The 21,035-nt window shown below is 37.1% G+C and overlaps 1 protein-coding gene across 7 annotated transcripts in view; it reads right to left on the bottom strand.

Moving 5' to 3' along the window:
• Nucleotides 1–21,033, bottom strand: part of LOC112984014 (protein adenylyltransferase SelO-like) — a 39,982-nt gene extending 18,949 nt beyond the window's left edge. For 3 of the 7 annotated variants that reach the window (XR_010387570.1, XM_064505888.1, XM_064505889.1), the window contains exons 1-17: nucleotides 20,687–21,033; nucleotides 19,297–19,415; nucleotides 18,900–19,028; nucleotides 18,161–18,225; nucleotides 18,001–18,057; nucleotides 17,765–17,902; nucleotides 13,504–13,571; nucleotides 12,643–12,730; nucleotides 10,677–10,746; nucleotides 9,963–10,035; nucleotides 9,122–9,205; nucleotides 7,513–7,642; nucleotides 6,794–6,838; nucleotides 6,624–6,705; nucleotides 6,441–6,533; nucleotides 2,674–2,753; nucleotides 1,079–1,122 (exon numbers count right to left, since the gene is read on the bottom strand). Coding sequence is in view for 6 of the 7 variants with exons in the window: in XM_064505888.1 (XP_064361958.1) it covers nucleotides 1,079–1,122; nucleotides 2,674–2,753; nucleotides 6,441–6,533; nucleotides 6,624–6,705; nucleotides 6,794–6,838; nucleotides 7,513–7,642; nucleotides 9,122–9,205; nucleotides 9,963–10,035; nucleotides 10,677–10,746; nucleotides 12,643–12,730; nucleotides 13,504–13,571; nucleotides 17,765–17,902; nucleotides 18,001–18,057; nucleotides 18,161–18,225; nucleotides 18,900–19,028; nucleotides 19,297–19,415; nucleotides 20,687–20,909 (1,588 nt within the window). In the remaining variant the exon portion in view is untranslated. Of the gene's footprint in view, nucleotides 1–1,078; nucleotides 1,123–2,673; nucleotides 2,754–6,440; nucleotides 6,534–6,623; nucleotides 6,706–6,793; nucleotides 6,839–7,512; nucleotides 7,643–9,121; nucleotides 9,206–9,962; nucleotides 10,036–10,676; nucleotides 10,747–12,642; nucleotides 12,731–13,503; nucleotides 13,572–17,764; nucleotides 17,903–18,000; nucleotides 18,058–18,160; nucleotides 18,226–18,899; nucleotides 19,029–19,296; nucleotides 19,416–20,649 lie in introns of all 7 variants that reach the window. The other 4 variants (XM_026101515.2, XM_026101513.2, XM_026101516.2 and 1 more) reach the window with 4 other exon arrangements.
• Nucleotides 21,034–21,035: the final 2 nt, after the last annotated feature.

The raw sequence follows: 21,035 nt of genomic DNA, 5'->3' as shown, positions 1-21,035 counted from the left end.
ATTTTTCTGTTTTTAAGAAACAAGCAGCAAAATGCTTAATTGCTGCATAGCAGAAAGAAGTGCAGTTTATTATAACACAGAAGAGTAAGCTGTACTTCACAATTTTTGGAACACTGTTCAGAATGTTTGGCTTTAAATGGGTATTAAAATTAGGAACAATACCTCTTACCCTTCAAATGACTAAAATGACGTGCACTTGTGAATATGTTCTATCTAAAGTGAAACGGCATTGCAAAGATATGAGGAGTTTTTTTTACATGTAAATGAATCTCATATCTTCAAGTTAGTTACTTGTGTAAGTTATCTATATTTCTTCATAAATGCAGACAATGAAATTAAGGTTTTTTTCTGCTTTTTAAGAAGGGAAAAGGCTGGTTCACTAAGGAGGAAGAGAGCCTTACTGTAGCAAAGGAACTTCATGATCATTTGACTCATGTAGGAAGTATATACGTATACACAGGCCTAGCCACATGCGCATGGCTAGATCTTAATCAAAACAACATTGGGTGAGACTGGAGGTAGCTTATAGGGAATTTATAGTATTACAAGTTTTGCAGCAGTGTAATGAGACTAGCATTTCTCCTTTTCAGAAAAACAGTACATTTCCGTGCTCCCCAAAAGGAAAAATAACTAATTCTAAAGAAACCTATGTATAATGGCTAGTTGCCATCACCAAGCATATGAATTTCTTTGCATTGTGAGGGAATTTAGCTTGGAAAAGCAAAAGACTCCCACAAAACACAATTATTCACTTATTCTCCACACCATAAACAAAACAAGAACTGAATTTTGCAGTGTCCCCTGGAAATCAAGCAACTCAGAGAGAGGGGAGGGAAAAAAAAATCCCTCAGAATAAAATAAAAGGGGGGGGGGAACCCCCCCCCCACATTTTTATTGTATCACCAATAACCAATTTTGCTAGTCCATCTGATGAAGAACCGAACCTGTCCTCAGACCACTATCTTGTCACAGCCACAATAATTTATTTAAATGAAATGGTCTGAGAGTTTTTGGAAACACATTTTTTATCAAAACATTTCTGATTTTCTGAGGAGCTCTAAACACTTGTTTTACTTACTTGCCATTCTTTTTCTTCTCTTTGTATCAGAATCACCTTTGTTACTATATGTGAAAAAAACAAAAAAGAAAAAAAGAAATGTCAATGTTGTTCATTTTATTTTTCTTGCTCATGCCACATTTTTCATTTTCTCCATTTTGCCACAATAACCATCTACTGTAAACAGAAAGCAAGCAAGTAATTCCACAGTTTGAACTACAAGAACTAAACAAACATTAAGTGGATTTTTTTTTCCCCATGTTTCTGCTAATCTTTTTTCAAGACATCAGCCATGAAGTATTCAGTTTCCATCTTTCCAGAACTGGAATACACATACTTCCTTTAGGTTTCCTCAAAAAAATTGTGCATCCAGCATACAATAGCTGATTGCAATTTCCTGTAACGAATATATTCTCAGTAGGTTTTGTGTCACATTGTAGGTCGAACTTCTTGTACCCCACTCTAAATTGTAAGTGGAAATATTATAATAGTTATGCATCAACACAAATGACACTCATGCTTCCAGTGGGTTTTATAAGTTCCAAACCTACAACACAGCTATGATATATAACATAGCTATATATATAATCTCAGTCTCTCAATCTCTCTCTCCATATATATATATATCTATAACTTTATAGTACAGCTATAACACTAAATGCAAATAGAAAATGGCTCTGCAGGAATTTTGGAGCATGCTCAGTGTATCCAATTTGGCATTTTTGTTTAAATCTGAAATTGATTTAGCTAATGAGTGTTATGCTTATTTATTTTTTTAAATACTTAATGATTTTAATAGAATCTGAATAAAGTATTCTGCTGTTGTCTTCAGAGGAGGCAGGTGTAAATCTTTGAGAATGATTATACTTGAAAAAATATTGCACACTTTCTTCTAAGTTTTGCTTCTGGCATTGATTTGATCTTATCAAATCAGTTGAGAATTGTATTAACAGTCTGCAGTTTCCAAGTACCTGATACATATTTCTTTTCACTACTATTAGGCATGCGTAGCATACATGACTAAGAGAAATGAAAGTATTCTTTATTGATTTATGACAAAATAATTGGTAGGAAGTTCTAACATGAAAGTCACTAGCTATGCAACACCAGTGGCTTCCCCATACAACCGGTGCATCCGCAACCGTGCAAATTCCACTCCCTACCGTTCTAAGGCAATATATTATATATGCAAAACAGATTTGAAAAAGTCAGTATTAACAGCAATGAAACACTGTCCACTCCTATGTATTTTCACAGCCTGACTTTCAGATTTCTTGAATGAATCCAAAGGACCGATATTTTAACAAAAACTATTAACTGAAGAAATCTGATTGAATGATCACTGAAGGACAATAATTCCTCCCATGTTATTTTCATATACTCATGTGTCAAACGGAACTACAATACAATCAGACAATATATTACAATCATGTAATTATTATGGAAGCTAGCAGAATCTAGAACCATACAGACAAAAAGACTTATCAAAGCATATTTGAAGCCAGGTTACTGGCCTCACAAAAGATTATGAAAAATCTGACCCAAGTCACTGCAGATTGAATTTGCCTCCTACATGCCTGCTGTTACTTTCAAACCTGAAACTATATCAGACTTACCTATTTAACCTCAAGAGGTACATAGTAACCCATTCTGAAAATAACTTGTGTTTAGCCAGATCCTGCAGAGCCCAGAACTCCTAAAGAGAACGAAACAGTTAATGGCAGGTAATTAGAGTATTATCCCCACTAAGCAAAAACCAAAATGAACAACTGAATGAAGAGAGGATGGGGGGGGGAACAATATGATGACCCTCAACAAATTTTCTCCTTCAAAATTCTACTAGTATCTTTTCCTCTATATTCAAATTATTTCCTTTTGCTAGTGTGATACCTCTTAAATATCTCCAACACTTCACTCCTGTATGTCTTTAGCTTATCCTCTGTCTGATTTTATTATTTTTTAGGTGCTACCCTCTTCTAAGCTTGGTACATGGATCAGATCTATTTGTAAAGATTGCTTTTTTTTTTTCGAAATTGTGGGGTAAGGAGAAGATATCGATAAAGAAAGATAGGGTGTGGAGAAAGAGGGTAACTTAAAGTCTACATGCATAGGAGAAGACTGTGGAGATTAATAGAGACAGAAGGAGGGGAGGAAGGGAGAAGAGATGAAACTTGGAAAAGGAAAACAGAGAGTAACCAGAACTTGGGGTTACCAACTCCAGTGCTGGACAACAACCACAAAAAAGGCTTCCCTGGTGGCCTACACTGAGCTAATAACTGTGTTACATTGTTTGGTTGAAAGACAGTAGCCACAGCTTACAGACAAAAAATGAACTTCACAGAAAGAACAGGTTCAAAAGAAATGAACATAAGTAAAAGGAGATAAACAGCAGATATAGGAAAAAAAGGGGGGAGGGGAAGTCAAGTAAGGGAAACCTAAAAGCAAGCATGAAACTAAGGTTCAATCACATCTCTGTGTGTTTTTTAAAGGAATGGGAGTTTAAAAATATAATGAAAAACACATTTGAGTATAAAAATGAGTTAAAATTAGAGAAGTGACTAAGAGCTGAGGGCCCAGCACAGGGATAGCAGGTGAGCGTGGGCATCAAGCATTTCTTCCAAGGTGTGCAGGGTTAGGTTGCTTTAGCAGGAATACCAGAATGTTTCCAGTTAAGACTGGAATGTAAGGATTCCCGCAGTGCTCCTGAAGGGTTCTGGCATTCTTAGATCAATTTTGATATGCATCTGAAAGAAAATATTTAAGTGATCTACAAACCAACAAGTGAATCTTATTTGCCACTGACAAAGTCTCAGTGCATGAGTAAACAACAGGGGAACTTGACTTTTATATAAAAATTTCTTTAAAAAATAATTTTTTTCTACCTGCAAAAAATTGTACCTGCTTTACCACATCAGTTTTGGGACTCAGAACTTGTGGGCTAAATTGCTTAATTGTCTGAAGGTAAAAAAAACAAAAAACAAACAAAACAAAAAAACCCAACCCCAACCACTTCCAATTAAGGCTGCAGAAAACCCTCAGAGGGGTAACAAGGTCACAATTACACCATGATCTATAAATCAGATTCAAAGACAAACAGAAATTAGCCAGAAGTTAGGGAACAGCAACAAAGTTTCCCAGGCAAAGTGACTAATACTTGCCACATGGAAAAGATACTGTCTAAAGAAAGAAAATCCTTTTGGCTCATGTGAAAAGGCCTCCTTTTTTCCTTTCCAGATCTGGTGCTTACGAATTTCCTTTTCAGAAATTCCATTCTACATTTTTATGCAACTATTACTTGCTAAACATCTGTGGCGGACAGATGAGTGAACTTTTGCCTTAAACATTTCTTGGTACATAAGGTGCAAGCAAACCATAACCCCGAACAAGCCATCTGTTCCCGGCGGAAACAGGACTGAGCTGCTGCGACCCCCGAAACGGTCTCCCTGCGACCACCCAGGACACACCGAGCCTGCGCTGAACCAGGGCACGATCGGGCAGAGACTTTGGGACCTGGCCCTAGTTCAGTGAGAAAGGGCCCCAGAGCTGGTGCAGGCTGGAAAGATAAGGGAGTTACAAGCAGTCTGCATTCCTGTGCTTCACACTCCAGGAGGGAGGATGTGAAGGCTTTGAAATAAGGCCTGCTTGGGCGCCAGGACCCTGGGAAACAAAGCCTCCCCTCACTGCTGAAACAGTGTTAATTAAGGGGGGGTCTGGATTATGTCCTCTTCGTCAGGACCTTGGAAGATAACACCTACTGTCACTGCTGGGGCAGTGCTAATTGCTGGAGCAACACCTCTTTGTGTTTGTGCCTTGAGAGACAAGGGTGGGACCCAAGGAATCAAAACACTTCTGTCAGCAGAAACCGCAACAGTAAAGATAAGGGAGAAAAACAGCCTGCCTAGGAACAACGAGGAGACCCAATAGGGAGCAGGAGACCCCAGACCTGAAAATTACTATTGGTCTGAACTACCGCGTGAGGGGTGGGAAACTTAATTTGAAAAAGCTATAATTGCCCAGGGATTTCTTTGTTCAGGGTCCCTCTTCGGAGGCACCCAACTCGAGCTGTAACTACTGCATGCGTGTCATTACAATTTATTTATTTAATTTGCCTTGATTTGGCTCCGAACTTTTCAGCGGGAACCTAGGGTCGGACCCTGCTCGAGTTGTAATTACTGCACGCGCATCGCTAAAATTTACACCCAGGGTGAAGAGGACCAACGGGACGCCACTGGATCCACGGGTGGTGATATCTCTTTCTCTCTCCCCCTTTCTCTCTCTCTCTTCCCTTCGCCTCCCCTTCGCCTTCTCCCCCCACCTTTTTTCCCCACTTCGTGGAAAATAAAGTTAAAAGGTTGTACAATATTTGACCGGTTTTAGGGTCTTAGTCTCGTCCTTGGGATCGTAACGAACCCCCCCCCCCCCCCCCCGATATTGGATCGGGACATCTTATTCCAGAAATGGAAATATGACTGAAATGTTTGAACTGAAGTCTGCACCATATGCAGGCTATGAAGTTCATCTTTTTCCACTGCTGGAAAGCTTAAATCCCTTTTATGTTAATACTTGGTCCTGAAGAATAAGTTTAGTGGGAGTTAGCAGCAAGACAGGATGGAATAGTAAACTGAGCATGACCTATGCGATGCATTCCTACGCTTTAGGCTACATTTAACACCAATCTTGTGCCCATGGAAGGGCAGAGGCCACGATGGGCTGAGATTCTAGCACGAGTTTGTGAGGTGGGATCTCACTTGTCATTAGATACTGAGACAAGCTGATGGGCCTGAGAATAGAGGTTTAAGCCAACTCACAAATCCACTTTAGGTAAATTTGATGGGTCCAAGACTGAAATTGCTCTCATAAGCCCTGTCCAACTTTGCTTGTGTCTTATGAAATACTATCAGAAGGAATTCTTAAACAAACAAAAAGCTGTGGGGAAGAAAGCTCTTACTAATATTTCAACTGTAAAAATATTGTGTACATTCAGACAACAATTCAGTCTGGAGAAAGATTTTTAACTACAAACAAGTTCCTAAGGATGTCCAGAAGACCCATGTTAAATGTGAAGACAATCACATTCCCATGTGTGCATGAATGTTTAAGACTACTCATATTTACCTATACCAGAGGCTGAAAATTTGACTTCAACACTCTTCATTAACATATCCTTCATTATCAGACACAGACTTAACAGAGGATGATAGCAAGATACAGGTCCCTTAGTCTCCCTGTCCCTTAATAATGCTACAATCGCATGTGTTTCCCAGGCAAGTCACAGCTTCAGGGGTCCTCAATTATATCAGGGGTCCTTCATTATATCAGCATTACATTCAACCTGATTCAATATTAAGTATTCCCAAAATGGGGTGTGTGTGTTAATTAATACCTCAGGAATATGGAGTTCCTTTAACTGGTCTTCAGTAATTTCACTGAGCTGTCGAAATGTCATTGTAAAATCAGCCTCCGCATCTTCCATGAGCTAGTGAAATTAATATACCTCTGTCAGTGTTTTTAAAGTATTAGATATCAGTTCAGATGTTGGCCAACAAAATCAGCACAGCAAACTCACTTTTAGGAGAAAAGCAATCAAATGGTTATCATCCTCATTCTCCCCAAGAAGACCCAGTTTTCTTTTGAATAGTTCTGTAAAACTGAAAATAGTAACAATAGTAAGTAAATTGTCACCTAACATACTTCCCTATATTGTGACTGCACATTTTAAGTTCTAGAACAACATACCGGATGTAGTAGTGTTTACCATATTCCTGTAGAATCTGTGAAGCTCTGTAAAAACAAAAGAAATGTCAAATTTTATGGAATTACAATACTACTGTGCTGTGTACAGCAAACCTGCTGTACAAAAGGAGAAAAACTTCCTCTTTGATATCTAACAACTTCCATATTCTGAATCAACTGGGATTTGTAGTGAAAAAAAGACTGAAGGGAAACATTTTAGCAGACTTCAAATACATAAACAGCTGCTCAAAAGAAGAAAGAAATACAATCTGTCTTCTGTTTTCACAGCAAGTAAGAAGTCATGAGTTTAAACTGCACAGACAAGATTCATATTAGGAATCTTTACAGTAGGATATTAAAATAGTTCCTCATTACCTAAGGAGGTTGTACGAAGGCATAAGTAGGCATCTTTAACAACAAGCTAAACAAACTTGTAACAGGAAACTACAGGTAAAGGTCCTACCTTAGAGAAAGGAGAATGGCCCAGTCAACATCTTAAATTGCTTTCCAGTTATATTTTGCTATGATTTATGACTCATGGAAAAAAATAATGTCCTCCCCTCCCTCCACTTTATTCTGGCCAATAATTAATCCAGAATCAATTTCCATTTAGAAATTAGATTTTAAAAGCTAACCCCTCTCTTTCCTAAGCAGATGGTGATTAGAGTTTCTCCCATCTCACTAGTTCTTTCAAGCGTTAAGATATTTTAAGGATTACTTACAGCTGCTTTTGCCTGGGATCCAATAAAGGTTCCAGAGCTTGTAACAGCTTGTTCAGATTAAACAGCCCAACATTTGCCTGGTTTCCTATTTTATACCTCCTTTCATCATCAGATGTGTTTGGAACAAAATCTGTTTCAAACAAAAAGTTACTTTTCTACAATGGAGTACTTAGAATAAATAACCAATGTTAAAATAGCAATGTTCATTCATTTTTATGTTTAAACAGCAAACTAATAAAAGCCCTGAAGGTACTAAATATTTAAACTCAGAACACAAGCGTATTTATTTAGACTAGATTAACTCAAGATCTAATATTTGCAAATCTAAGGGATATGTCATTCATGAACAAGTTTCCAGATGTCACAAGTAGCATCTTCCTACTTGAAGATACAAAATAAATTCAGATGTTTAAACAGAAACAGACAATTTTTATACTAAAAGCAATGCTTTATTCAGTGTTGTTTACTACATATAATAGACTAAGCAAATAATCCTATGTTCAGATTCAGGATTTATGTACATCTTTGGAAAAGTAATGCATTAGAAAAAAAAAATAGGCCACCTAGTCAAGATTTGTTTAGTTGTATAACCAAGCTTTATATAGTCACTTCTGAAAAATCAGGGGTAAGATGTTCTCCTATGCAAATCCACATTTGGGAGATAATAAATACCTAATATGCTTACATTTTACTTCTGGATACTCTACAGCACCAACCTCAGAATGGATGTAGCATGAACCTCTTACCCAGATCAGATGCAGCTAAGCTGATCAATGCATACAGCACTGCCTGAATTTTCTGAGGATGTTAACACTAGATGGAGCATTAAGGCAGACACACCTGTCAGATCTGGTGATCAGTTCATATCCGAAATTTTAGTTCTAAGCCACTTCTTCTGGTTCTCGTTCCAGGGAAAGGTCTAAAACTGGGAAAGCTCAGTTTTAAGGACTCAGTTTGGACTTCTTTGATTTGATATAAATTGTATAACATCTATTCTCATGAGACTTGCTTAATTTGAGGCTGCAGTCTCATGAAAACAGTCAGTGAGATAAACACTGCTGGTTCGGAACCTTACTCAGATGCAGCCTCCAAACAACAATCCAATAATGTGTATTTATGTACATACTGGACCTACATCAATCAATCTCAGGTGGACTGAGTTCATACCTTCAAAGAAAGATTTCTTTTCCTGCTATATATAACTAGCTGCTGGGACTACAAAGATGGAGCAGGATGTATTCGAAATCATATACAACTTCTGCTTTTGGCTGCTTAAAGCCATATGCAATTTTTAGTTTTTTAGGTCTCTGTTGTAGCATCTGTTCAATTGATGAAGTTCAATAGGTAAGATTATTCATGGAATTGAGTTTAATAGCAACATTCCATCTTTGAAATTTTTAGAATGTGAAATGGAACCTGTATAGTGTATCATAAAACTGGCCTCTGATCTAGAACGTAACTATTCTTTCCTAAAATACTTCAGACAATAGACATATTCAGGATTTTTCTGGTAATAATTCAGTTTTCATGCACAGAGAAATTACATAAACTAATATATGGAATCTATTTAAAGTTAAAAGATGCATTTAAAAACATGCCCTATACTCACTTGGATCATAGGAGTCCATAAATCCAAATGGACCATAATCTATTGTTATGGATAATAAACTGAAGTTATCTGTATTGCATACACCTAGAATTAAACAACAACAACAACAACGAAAAACATAAGTAAAAATTCCATCTGAATTCTGTAGCCTAGAAAATTTGCTGTGAAATCAATCCAATGAACCTAGACAACCTTGGAGCAGTTACCTCTCAGAGATCAGATTCTGGAATATAATCTTGTCTCTTTTTTTCTTGACCTGGCAGGCATTTTAAGTATGAAAACTAGAAACTGTTTTCTACATTATCTTGCTTCTGCTTTCTACACCTAGGTGGCACTGTTTTCTTTTCCTTCCAGTGCCACACGGTATTGAAACAGTATCTTGCACAACTGATCAGCTTTTTTCTTTGCAAATTGACCGTGTGCTGTATTAGCAACACAATACTATTCTATTTTTCATAATATAAATCTGGAATGAAGGTGAACAGCACCCTATCCTATAAACTATAAAAGGCCAGATGCATCAAACTCAGAGTAATGACACTTATATATGACATCAAAACACGGTCTACATATATCAGATGATCACAGCAATTCTGAGGAGCCCACATTGTTACCTTCCTTGCTTCTGTCAAATACGGTCATATTTTGAAAAATCAGAAAGCTCTCTTAATTGTTAATGAAAAGCTTGCATAATATTAATGGATAACAGATACTGCTATAGACAAAGACATCAGAAAGACTGAAGAGAATTAAACACGACAGTAAAAAAGCCACCTTTAAGTACATGACAAAGAGACACTCCTGTAAAGCCAATACCACAACAGTATCTACTTCAGCTTACCATGTGCAAAACCCACAGACATCCACAGTGCAATCAGATTTGCAGTCTCTAATACAACTGTAGAAAAAAATTCCTGAAATCAAATATATGTTTTACTTCAAGTCCTCTCAATCAAAAATACAGAATACAATAATCAACAACAAAAAACAACCAACAAAAATTTAACTTTACAAATATTCCATACATTGTATTTTTAAAACTATATCTATGTCTGTCAGAACTTTTTGTTCACATTCTTAAATGATCTGATTTGCAAATTAACCTTGTCCACCAAAGACTGTAGTTATATAAACACATACACATGCACTAAGAGAAATTAACAACTCTTAAAGGGAACAAAGACAATATATATACTATATAAGGAAGAATATAATTCATCACTCCATGACGACTGTTCACTTAATATCTGAGCAGTAGGAGGAAAAAAAATAACTGAGAATGGAAGACTACCAATAAATGTTTACACAATGAAAAACTGTGAAAAAAGAATATTCATATTTGATTTTCAGAGAGAAACTACTAGCAGTAGTTTTTTTTGTTTGTTCTTTTTTTTTTTTTTTACAGAAGAATATTTACAAACTTCTGCTAATAAAAACTTAGCACTTATTTCACATTTTAAGAATTTTTAAAATTGCAGACTTTGAAAAGCTTTATGTAATTATTTTTTGTTCACATGCTTGTGGAAAATAAAAATAACTTTTAACAAAGACTTACCAGATATCTATTTGAATCATTCCTGGCTATTGATGGAAAATGTTCCTGGATGACGAAGTCCAGCAATCTTCTGTAACAAGAAATGCAGAATTCTTTAAACAAAATTGGTACTTTTAGAACTGATAATTCAAAAATCTTATTTTTCAACAGCTAAATGCTGATCTACAGCCTGCTGCAATCAGTTATGAGAAAACTCAATCTATTTAATGCAATCGGTTTTGGATTAAACCCTTTAAAATGCTTAGAGATAAAACCTAACGCTCCAGTTATAAATACGACTGGAGAATCAGAGACTTAAAACAACTCTGATGTTAAATTTTCAGAGTACAGTATGTGAAAACGGATCCTGTTGTAACATCAATCTTCTACCAAAAAACAGTTTGTGTTCAAAAAAACGCGTATCATTACAGGCAATAACTCTATATCAGAATTCCCCTCACAGAAAATTTTATGGCTGAACTTTTAGGAAGTAGGGTTACTTGTCATAGTAAGTGGCCATTCCCAAAACAGTGCTACATAAAGTTGCTTATATGACAAGATTGGGAGATTGGGATACATGCATACAACCGCAGTGCCTGTCAGATGCCCATATTTGCAGATCTTTAAAGTAGTCCCTCTGGCATTCAGTACATTTAAAAGCCTCCTATAGGGTCCTCCGGTGGTCAGAGCCAGCCAGGGCCACTGGCTGGGGAAGCTGCAAGTACCACCTACAAGCTGGGTAGGAGACCCGGGCTAGGCTGGACCTGTGGTAAGGTTGGATCTCTGCTAGTGTTGCAAGGCTATGCTCAGAAATACCTAGATTTCACTTTCTAATCGGATTGTTGGAGCAAATCACAAAATTTCCCTCAAATTGTGACAATTTTATCAGAGTACCTAGCAATCTGACCCTTTCGAGGTGTGTCTAACCTATTGCCACTGAATTTTAGCTGGTTGCTCCAGGACATGCTCTTTCAGGAGAGATCTTCTCTGAAGAGGAAGCGCAAACAGTCACAGTGGCCTGGACTGCTCTTGGCCACTCTTTCTGGAGGCCCCCTCCAAAACAGGCAGGAAGGAGTCAGCTACTCTGCATGAGTAGAAGTGATATGTACATGCTCATTAAATCCAAGAAGTCACAAATATTTCAGCCAAAAACATGCAGTACTGCTGCATCTTAAATTCAGTTCCTTAATTTAGTCTTTCAGTTTTACAACAAAAATCTGTTGAAAGATCTCAAAACAAAGGGAAAGAAAGTGTACACACATGCAGGAAATTATCCTGAACGGCCAGCTACTATCATGTACAACTGCTGCTACTTCTCTTTTTTTCTTTTTTAAGCACCCCGCAACATTTTCTATTGCAAGTGATTATCAACCAGTACACAGCCCCTGAGGAAGAATGGCCAATACATCCTACTACTTTAAAGTATTTACAGTAGAACTAAAACCTTGTCATGCCAATTGCTTGAAATGGAATAACACAGTTCTCCTATCACTAAATTAATATTGCTAAGAGGCTTACAATTGCATAATAATTTATTATCCAATATACTTTTCTAATTCTACGTGTTCTTGGAAAGCATACATCATACAACATACTTAAGCTACTGATTTATTTCATATATCTGTTAATTTAGTTTCACAGGTTACAGTGAGAAATTTAAGAGCTTATTCCATGTATTTACAAGTACCTCTTAAACAAAAGCCATCCTGCACACAGCGGTTAGTTACCAGAACTATTGTAGCTATAAAGACTTTCTCATTTGGTAAGACCCAGGCCTTTAAAAAAATATCTAGGCTTTTTATCCTTATGAGGTAAGATCATTCGTATGCTTATTTAAAAAAAAAAAAAAAAGTAGGTTTTCTTTTTAAATTATGTAATCTTCCTTTCTAAATAATTTATGTCTGAATCCCAACTGTATATATGTATTCTAATATATATTTGACTGTTAGGAGAATTAATATAGTTACTAGGAAGATTAAATTCGAACCTTTGTAAATCCAGTTCCCCGGAATGAGCTAAGATTTCTAAGGATCCTATACGAAACCATGATTTGGCAAGACGTAGCACTATTGCACCTTAAATATAAACACATATGTTTAAATGTAAACAGAGCTTCAGAAAATTAAAATAATCCCATAATAAAAGCAATTATATGTTATTTATTTAGACACATAATTTACATATCCATAGTCAAATGCATATTTTTACATGCGTGCTCAACATACAACAGGTGTATATGTATCACATTACTACACACACATTTTAATGACGAAGTTTAATTTTCTGGAAAGCAATTGATATTTTTTACTCCTCCACATCTTCATATGATTAATAGGATGCACTATACCAGCAAATACAAGCAAAATTCCAGTATTGCATTAATAGCAGAATTCTATCAAAGATGCTAGCAACAAATAAAAAGCCAACATAAATCATCTCTGATTTTTACCAATGTTGGGCCATCCAGCTCTTTTTCAGAGCAGGTTTATATGATGCAGCGATGGCACAGCCAAAGCAGTAGTGGCTGTTCATTCTAGCACTGCTAGCAGAACAAGGCAAAATTTGCCCGGTTTCCAATATAGTTTTTTGTAATGATATTTGAAAATAATAATTATACCCCTACAACAGACATGCCACGATCGTAACAGATCTGCTCATGCGGCTTCATTTCTTTATGCTAAGCAATGTTTGAGGTTGATTTTCTCAGGAGAGGTTTTATATCTAAAAAGATGAGATGACACCTATTACATACTTTTTATTACATATGTATGAAATACATTAAATTTTTTTTTTGCAATGGAGAATTAAGTTAGCGTTGCAATATATTATTTCAAAATATGTTCATTACCTCTTTCTTTCTTAATATTTCCATTGTAAAATTGGTCTCTCCATACATCATCGTCACTTACAATTAAGCTGTAAGAAACAAGAAATGAAATCTTTTAAAAGTAATCTTAGCAAAAATACTTTACATTGAAGACCAAGTCATATTTTATATAAATTTATATTTCTTAAAAAAAAAAAAAAAGATTTTTTTTTTGTTGGCATAGCTTCACCTCTACAAAAGACAGGCATATAATAAGCTGAGGCTTACCAAGCCTCATTATCCTTCATTAGCAAGATGCATTTCTTTTGTATTTATACAATGTTGTCTAATTTCCATTACCTACATTGTTCTTAGAGAGGGAGTTGCATTCAAAAAGCTACTGCATTCAGCTTAGAATCTTAATGACTGATTCGTATGATGGTAACAAATAAATACAAGTCCCCTGAGCACAACAGCAAAATTAGGAGGACAGAGAAATCAGAAACCAAACTGTTGCATCAGACCGTAGGTCGCCCTATTAGGGGGGCCAAACTGCTTTTTCAGTAACTTCCTGGATAGATCTGGCATCCTTAGTAATCAGGGACTCTGCAAATAGTATCAACACACAAAAAGGCATAACTATGATGAAGCATTTTAATTATCCCTTTCTTCTTCACTTTGTATTTTTTTAAAGCAATCTCCTTTTCAGTTGCCTTAAAATTCTGCACATCCTATAGATTTTCCTATTTGTCCAAACGTTGAGATTTGTGAGTGCTTAGAAGATGAAAAACTTAGCTTTTTCTAAAATGTTTCACAATTTATACTCATCTTAGAAAATAAAATATGTAATTTTACTTTTTTTCCTGTTGCATCAGAAAAAAAAAATAGAATCAATCCTAACAAACCACTCAAAGGCACCATTTTCTTCTAAGCTTTATGCGTAGGAAGTTTCCTCTCCAAAGCAACTGAGATTACACTGACAATCTACAGAAGTAACGCTTGGTGCTGTCTTTTGGAAGAGGTCTTGTCAGAGTCCCCTCAATAAGCAGAGTGTAGCAGAAGAAAAATTTAGCTTGTTTCATATAATTCTTATCTTTGCCTTCTGATGACTGAAAAAGGCCTTTCTATCCAAAAATACGTAAGTGGATTTACATAGCTGCATTGAAAACTTAATGCAGCTAATTACAGCCACTCATTAGATAGATGAAGACTCTACAGAGACAGAATCAAACTTTCCTTGGAGGTACACAGAAAAGGACACGAGGCAAACCTAATACTTCATTCATGAATATGACTGAAGACAGTCATACAGTTAAAACAACTCCTAAGTGTTAAATTTCCAGAGCACATCAGATTACGTTTTTACATACTTCAGTATGTATTAGTATTATTAGTAGTATTATTTGCGTATACATATAAATATATGAAAAAACATTATAAGGAATATTTCATCTTAATTCTCACAGAGTGAGGTCAGCTGCCATAGTAACTGAGGGCTCCAAATTAAATTATTATTCTACTTTGTTATTTCTGAATGCATCTAGTAGCCACCCAAACTGAATGTTCTCTGTTAACCGCGAAGAACAGGCAGTGACTTGCTCCAAAGAGAGGAGGGAAAAAAATCTAGGAACAGAAATATTAAAAGCATTGCTTTGCAAACATTTAGAAATATAACGGATAAAATTCCAGAGGCTGCAGGATAGTTTGTCTACGCTTTCGCTCTCTGTGATGCTGCCACTACTGGAGCTGTATTGATACAAGCAACACTAAGAAAAAAATTCCAGAAAAGAGTCTTATGGGAATAATCATGTATGATCAGTATGTCTGTAAGAGTAAGTATAAAAAGTACTGACATAAATGAGATGGAAGAAGAAAACCTTAATGATTTCAAGAAAAACATTTTCAAGAACAAGGAACAAACCCTGTATATTAACAAAAACAGTGTGTGCATCAGAGCACTAAGGAAGAGAGGTGCTCAGAAAAATAAAGCTACTAAATTTTTCCATTGTGAACAGACTTGTTCACAGGCTTGTTTCTTTTTGATTACGTAACACTTAGCAGGATCTCTACAAAATTCCTGCAGAATACTAGGATCTCTCTTATTACTGACAGAAAATCCATGGAGACACCAGCATTTGGTTACTTATTAATACAAGCTGATGGACCAGCATCTCTTAAGCGCTGGCCAAATCACTGAGCATAGATACCTACATTCTCACTCCAAAAGGAGTTTTCAAGTGGCCCCTGCAGTTGGTAGGTAACATTACTTGCGAGAAGGCAGCAGCAGACTGGCTGTACACACAACCACAGGAAATGCAGCGCTGAAGTTGCTATTATGTCAGAGAAGCTGGAACAGCACCCAGAGAAGGATGGACGGATTACACCTCCTCCTACCCCCCACTCCAGCTTAAGGGCTAGACTTTACTTTCCCAAGCACCGTACATGCTGTTCTTCATGAATATCAAGGGCCGTTTCACTTTGAAAACTATGCATACTAGCTCACTTGTTTGACTCACTGCTGACTGGAAGCCTCAGTATGTGACTAAAATGGTACCATATGAAGAAATGTTCTTTATCTGGCAGTACAGTCCTAAACTGTAGCACCCTATTGGGAGTGCAGTACTTGAATTCAACAGAGCAAACCAGCCTGCTGGGTGTTCTGGGATAAGATATGAGGCTTTTACCCACGCTTTTGCCAAGACCTGACAAGAACTCTGCAAATGCATCTCACCAGCCTCCGTACAACGGCTCCCCATTGGGAAGAATATGGATATCAGCTGGGGTTTTTCTAAATTAAGCCTTACAAGCAGTCTGGAAAGCCTGTACAGCACAGTCAAGAGAGCCAGACATTTAACCAATTTGCCAGCAGAACTAAGGCACACTCTGTACTCAGTAGAATTTGTGCACAGTTAAGGAGTAATTTTGTATTGTTTTTGCACTGAACAACTTGTTGAGACGACAGCAAAAAAAGGACGTAACCTTGCCAGATGCTTTCCTGCTGATATTTAGACAGATTTACAGTTTTGCATCAATAGCTAACAGCAAAAGGTCCCAAGGTGAAGTCAGTGAACAGACCATCCGAAATGTCATTTACAAACACTGCACTCCAACAGAGAAAATGCGTAAAAATTAATGCTAGAGAGATTTACAGACACTTCTGTGTTCTGCAAACACAGAAACCTAGCCAGGTGGCAGCTTAATACAGGGCTTTTTCTGCAGAACCTTTTTTTTAAAAAAAAAAAAAAAGTCTGAAATTCCAGAGAACAGACATGAGCTCACTTGGAACACAAAATAAAATTTAAATTTTAAAACACAATCAGCTGAAAAATTCAATTTACTTAATTCTAAGAAAAGATCCAAAAAAGTGCATTTATTAGTCTTCCTTGATTCAAGTAGAATTAGTTCTGAATACATTTTTGAATTTTTTAAATGAATTTTTATTCTTTTTCCCTTTAATCTAGAAAAGCAATAATTAGAAGAAGGATGTTTGTATAAATAAGGACTTGAGAACAATTACCTACATTAGTTACTACCTCCAGTATTAATATCTATTTTACTTGGCTGACAATTTTTTCCTACCAATCTCAAAAGCCATAAGCAACTGAACGGAAAGAGTAAAAATTGTCAGTACATGACTATAACAATACAGAAATAGTCACTCTCCACATTTGCTCACTTGCCCCGATTCTTCAGGGCATCTAAATGCTTAACTTAAATGTATTCCTAGACTCATTCATTAACCATATAAAATATATTAACAGATTAATTCATTATCCCTATACACTAGAGGTATTAGTATTATTTACGAAACAGGAATCTAGTCCTCCTTTTTTTTCCCCCCAAGTCTTTCGGCGAGAAACAGAAGAGAGAACAATACTTTCTTTAAAGAGAAGAAACTGTCGTACCATAAAAACAGGAGAGGGGAGTTAGTATCAGATGTAATTACTCAAACTAATTTCCACTTTTTATTTTCTTTACAAAATCAACTAGATTACAAATTAAAGTCATTCAGTTAAGACAGTCTTACAAGTGAACAACAGCTGTTCACCACAATACACACACATTACACAATATAGTGTTTAAAAAAATAGTATTTTAAATTGTACCACAGATACAAATGAATTAATTAATTGCTGGAGCTTATTATTACTGGAAAGTGTTATCTAAAAATCTAAAAAACTGGAGGGATATATTTGTACATTTGATATGTTTTGCTGCATATTTATGAAAAGAAATATCTGTCTTCCTAGAAATCAGTTGTCCTGCTTTACTGATGCTCAGTTAAACTCAGTCACAAAATTACCTGTAAATAAGGATACTGTGAATAATAAAAGAAAAACACCTTGCAGCTCTGCTTGTAGGAATTCCAAGATAGTGCATAGCCTCACTACATAAAAATTCTCGCACAGAAGAGCGAAGCACTGCTCTTCCATCACCATTCCTATGGAGGACAGAGAACAAGGAATAGATTGTAAAACTAAGGCAAATTTAAAAAAGAAAACACCTAATTTTGATATTTATGAATTAAACGCAGTTTACCTGGAATACGGGGTCTTTCCTGAACCCTTTAACTGTAGTTCCCACCTCTCACCATGCCTGCAAAAATATCATTACCATCTATAATGATACACTTTGGGGAATTCATGAACCAACTGAATAGTATATAGAAGTAAATCAATCATTTTAAAATATGTCGCACCTGTTTGTATATACTCCAATCAAGTGGGCTCTTCCATCACCCAGCTGACCTGCCCAGATACCAAACTGGCAGAAATGAAAATCAAGTCATTTTCTTCTTACTATCATTTACAGTAGTTATACTCTAACTCACATAGTACAAATATGTGTAGACTCACTGTTATCTATGCAATATAATAACACATATGCTCAGGTAGGCATTAAGGTTTTTATCCCTAAAACTGTACTTCCACATTCACAGAAATAATGAATCAGAAAAGCACAGGAAAAAAAAATGCAGGGAATTCCAATTTTTTTCTCTACTTTCTAGCAACATAAGTACAGCTGCAGCCTACACATCAAATTCTACCACTCTTATTCCATGAACAATCTCATCAGTTTCAATGAAATTTAACTACAAGTAACCATGGTATTGCTGATTTCAGTACAGCTCTGTCCTTCTTTCTTCCCCTGAGCTGACACTTATCACAAATCAGAGCCTGCTGGGCTGCAAGGCAAACTCTGCAACCAGCCCAAGTTAAAAAGATAATTTGCTTCTGGCACGAACAGCAGCAGAGAAAGCAGACATGGTACCATGAAAGAATGCTGCAGTTCTCTCCCATCTGCATGCAGGCCCTTACTGAAGGGCAAATTTGCAATCTAAGCGTTCATAAGCACTCATGTACTTATAGATTGTCAGGATATAATCCACATGGAAAGTCCTATATGATTCCACCTGGAAGAATAAGTGTTAGGGTTACCTGATGACCTCCATATCTGTGGGCCAAAGGAATAGACCCGAGTGTCACTTTCTCACCACTGATGAACTGAAGAAAGTCAGCTCTCTCTCTGACAGATACATCAAGATCCAAAATATTTTCAAGAACTTCCTGGAGAGAAAAAAAAAAAACAAAACCATGGTACTTGAATATGACCAAATTTTCAGTGGCAATGAATGTGCTTTCTGTACAGGTTTTGTTATTAAGAGACATGTCACATTGAAGGTGCAGTGAATGAACAATATGTTGAAATGTTCTATATTTTTAAAGTATATATCGATAATATGCATTAACAATAAATAGTATATGATATACAAATGTTTTAGTACATGCATTAACAATCTCTATGAAAAACAAAGGAACAAAAATAACAGCCAACCTTTGAAACAGCTACAAGAAGAACTCTAGATTTAAAAGGTGTAGGATAGGCAACCGAAAAAATACAGTTTCTCACGTTACGGACGTAATTTTCCTGAATAGGATCAATTGGAAAAGGATCTGTAAACAAAAAAAAAAAAAAAAAAAAGCAAGAAATCTTTAAAATCTTTTAGCCATATTATTGTAGATACATTTCTCCTTAAAGCCAGTCAAAATACTTCAGAAACAACAAAACCCACCGACCTTTATCACCACATCATGTAGTAAGTTTGCATGAAAAGCAAGCCTAAATAAAATTTAGGATTTTAATTTAGGATTATCCTAAATACATTCAAGATTTTATTCTGTTCAGGGTTTTTAAAAGGACTGAATCCTGCAGTTAAAGAAACAGATTGTTCATGCCAGTTTTAAACGCTAAAACATATTTAGGATTACTTTGGATTAATCCTAATTAGAACAGTCTCATGGCAGTTTTATATTGCATTCAATTATATGGAACCCTAAAGGATGTTTCCTTCAGAAGGAAAAGACAAACTCAGCAACGGCCACAGCAGGACCCTATAACATAACAAACACAGAGGAAGCCACCGTACGCTGCTAATTGCGGGTAGGTGCTATACACTCCAGGTGCAGTGATGATCACCGAGTAACATAAAAAAAAACAGCCTGACGTCCTCTCTGAGGAAGGCAAACAGCAAAAGAAAGGCTCATTTCTTGCTGTAGCATAACCTATGTACTCAAGTGACTTACTTCATTCTTCCCTCAGAGGTACTCTGCACCCTGACCCACGATAAAAGAGGACAAATACTGTTTTAAAACACTGCACTAATAGTATGTATTTTAACATTTTAATGGATTTCTGCTTACAATAATCTTATGATTCCTTATTAAATATAAAACTCCAGTACCTCAGAGTCACTCTTCTGTAAAAGCAGTAATTTAATTATCTCTTTTAAGACTGTTAGCAATGATTTTCAATACCCCTAAAGAAAACCCCCGTTTTAGACAGCAGCCACAAGACGTGTCACGGATCCTTATTTCTCAGTGTGTGCACGTAATCCCACCACCTGCAGAAGTTATTTGTGTAGTGCTATCATATGAATTATCTTTGTTATGTTATCATAGTGGTTCTGCAGGCCGGATCGCTATGCAGCCTCGTGCCATCCAGCTTGCATTAGCCTACAGTTGGGACATCTCTCCATAAGGATACGTTGCTAATACAAAGAACAGAAAATTGCTCCCTACGGCGAATCTAGCTGTAATTTTAAAAGCAGTAAGGGATCGTTTGACTGTTTCTTCCTCATCGTCAAAAACTAGTCCGTCTCCTTCTATCAAGGTCTCCAGCAAATCTAACCGTTGTTTCAGCGGGTGCTACGACCCCCCAGGCGAACCTCGGCGGGAGCCCGGGGTACCTAGGAGGCTTTCCGAGGAGAGCGCCCAGGCGCCGAGGACAGCAGCTCCCCCTGCGCAGGCACCGTGCTCGGCGCCGGAGCCGTTCCCGCGGAGCTCAGCGGCGCTGGAGTCCGCAGCGGCGCCCGCGGGCGGCGGGACGGGCTCGAGGCGGGCGATCCACACGAGCCAGGCGAGCGCCCAGGGCACGCGCGGCCGCCACATGCCGCCGCTTCCCTCGCCGAGAGCGCCCTGCCCGCCCGCCGCTCGGGGCCCTGCGAGGGCCCGGGTGGGCCGGAGGGGGGAGGCGGCAGGCCGGCCCGGATGTCCTCCCGGCCCCCCTGCGAGAGG

This window comes from Dromaius novaehollandiae, chromosome 2 (genome assembly GCF_036370855.1).
Source record: "Dromaius novaehollandiae isolate bDroNov1 chromosome 2, bDroNov1.hap1, whole genome shotgun sequence".
Lineage (NCBI taxonomy): Eukaryota > Metazoa > Chordata > Aves > Casuariiformes > Dromaiidae > Dromaius > Dromaius novaehollandiae.
Note: the sequence above shows the minus strand (reverse complement) of the source record. Positions and strands in the feature narration are given on the sequence as shown.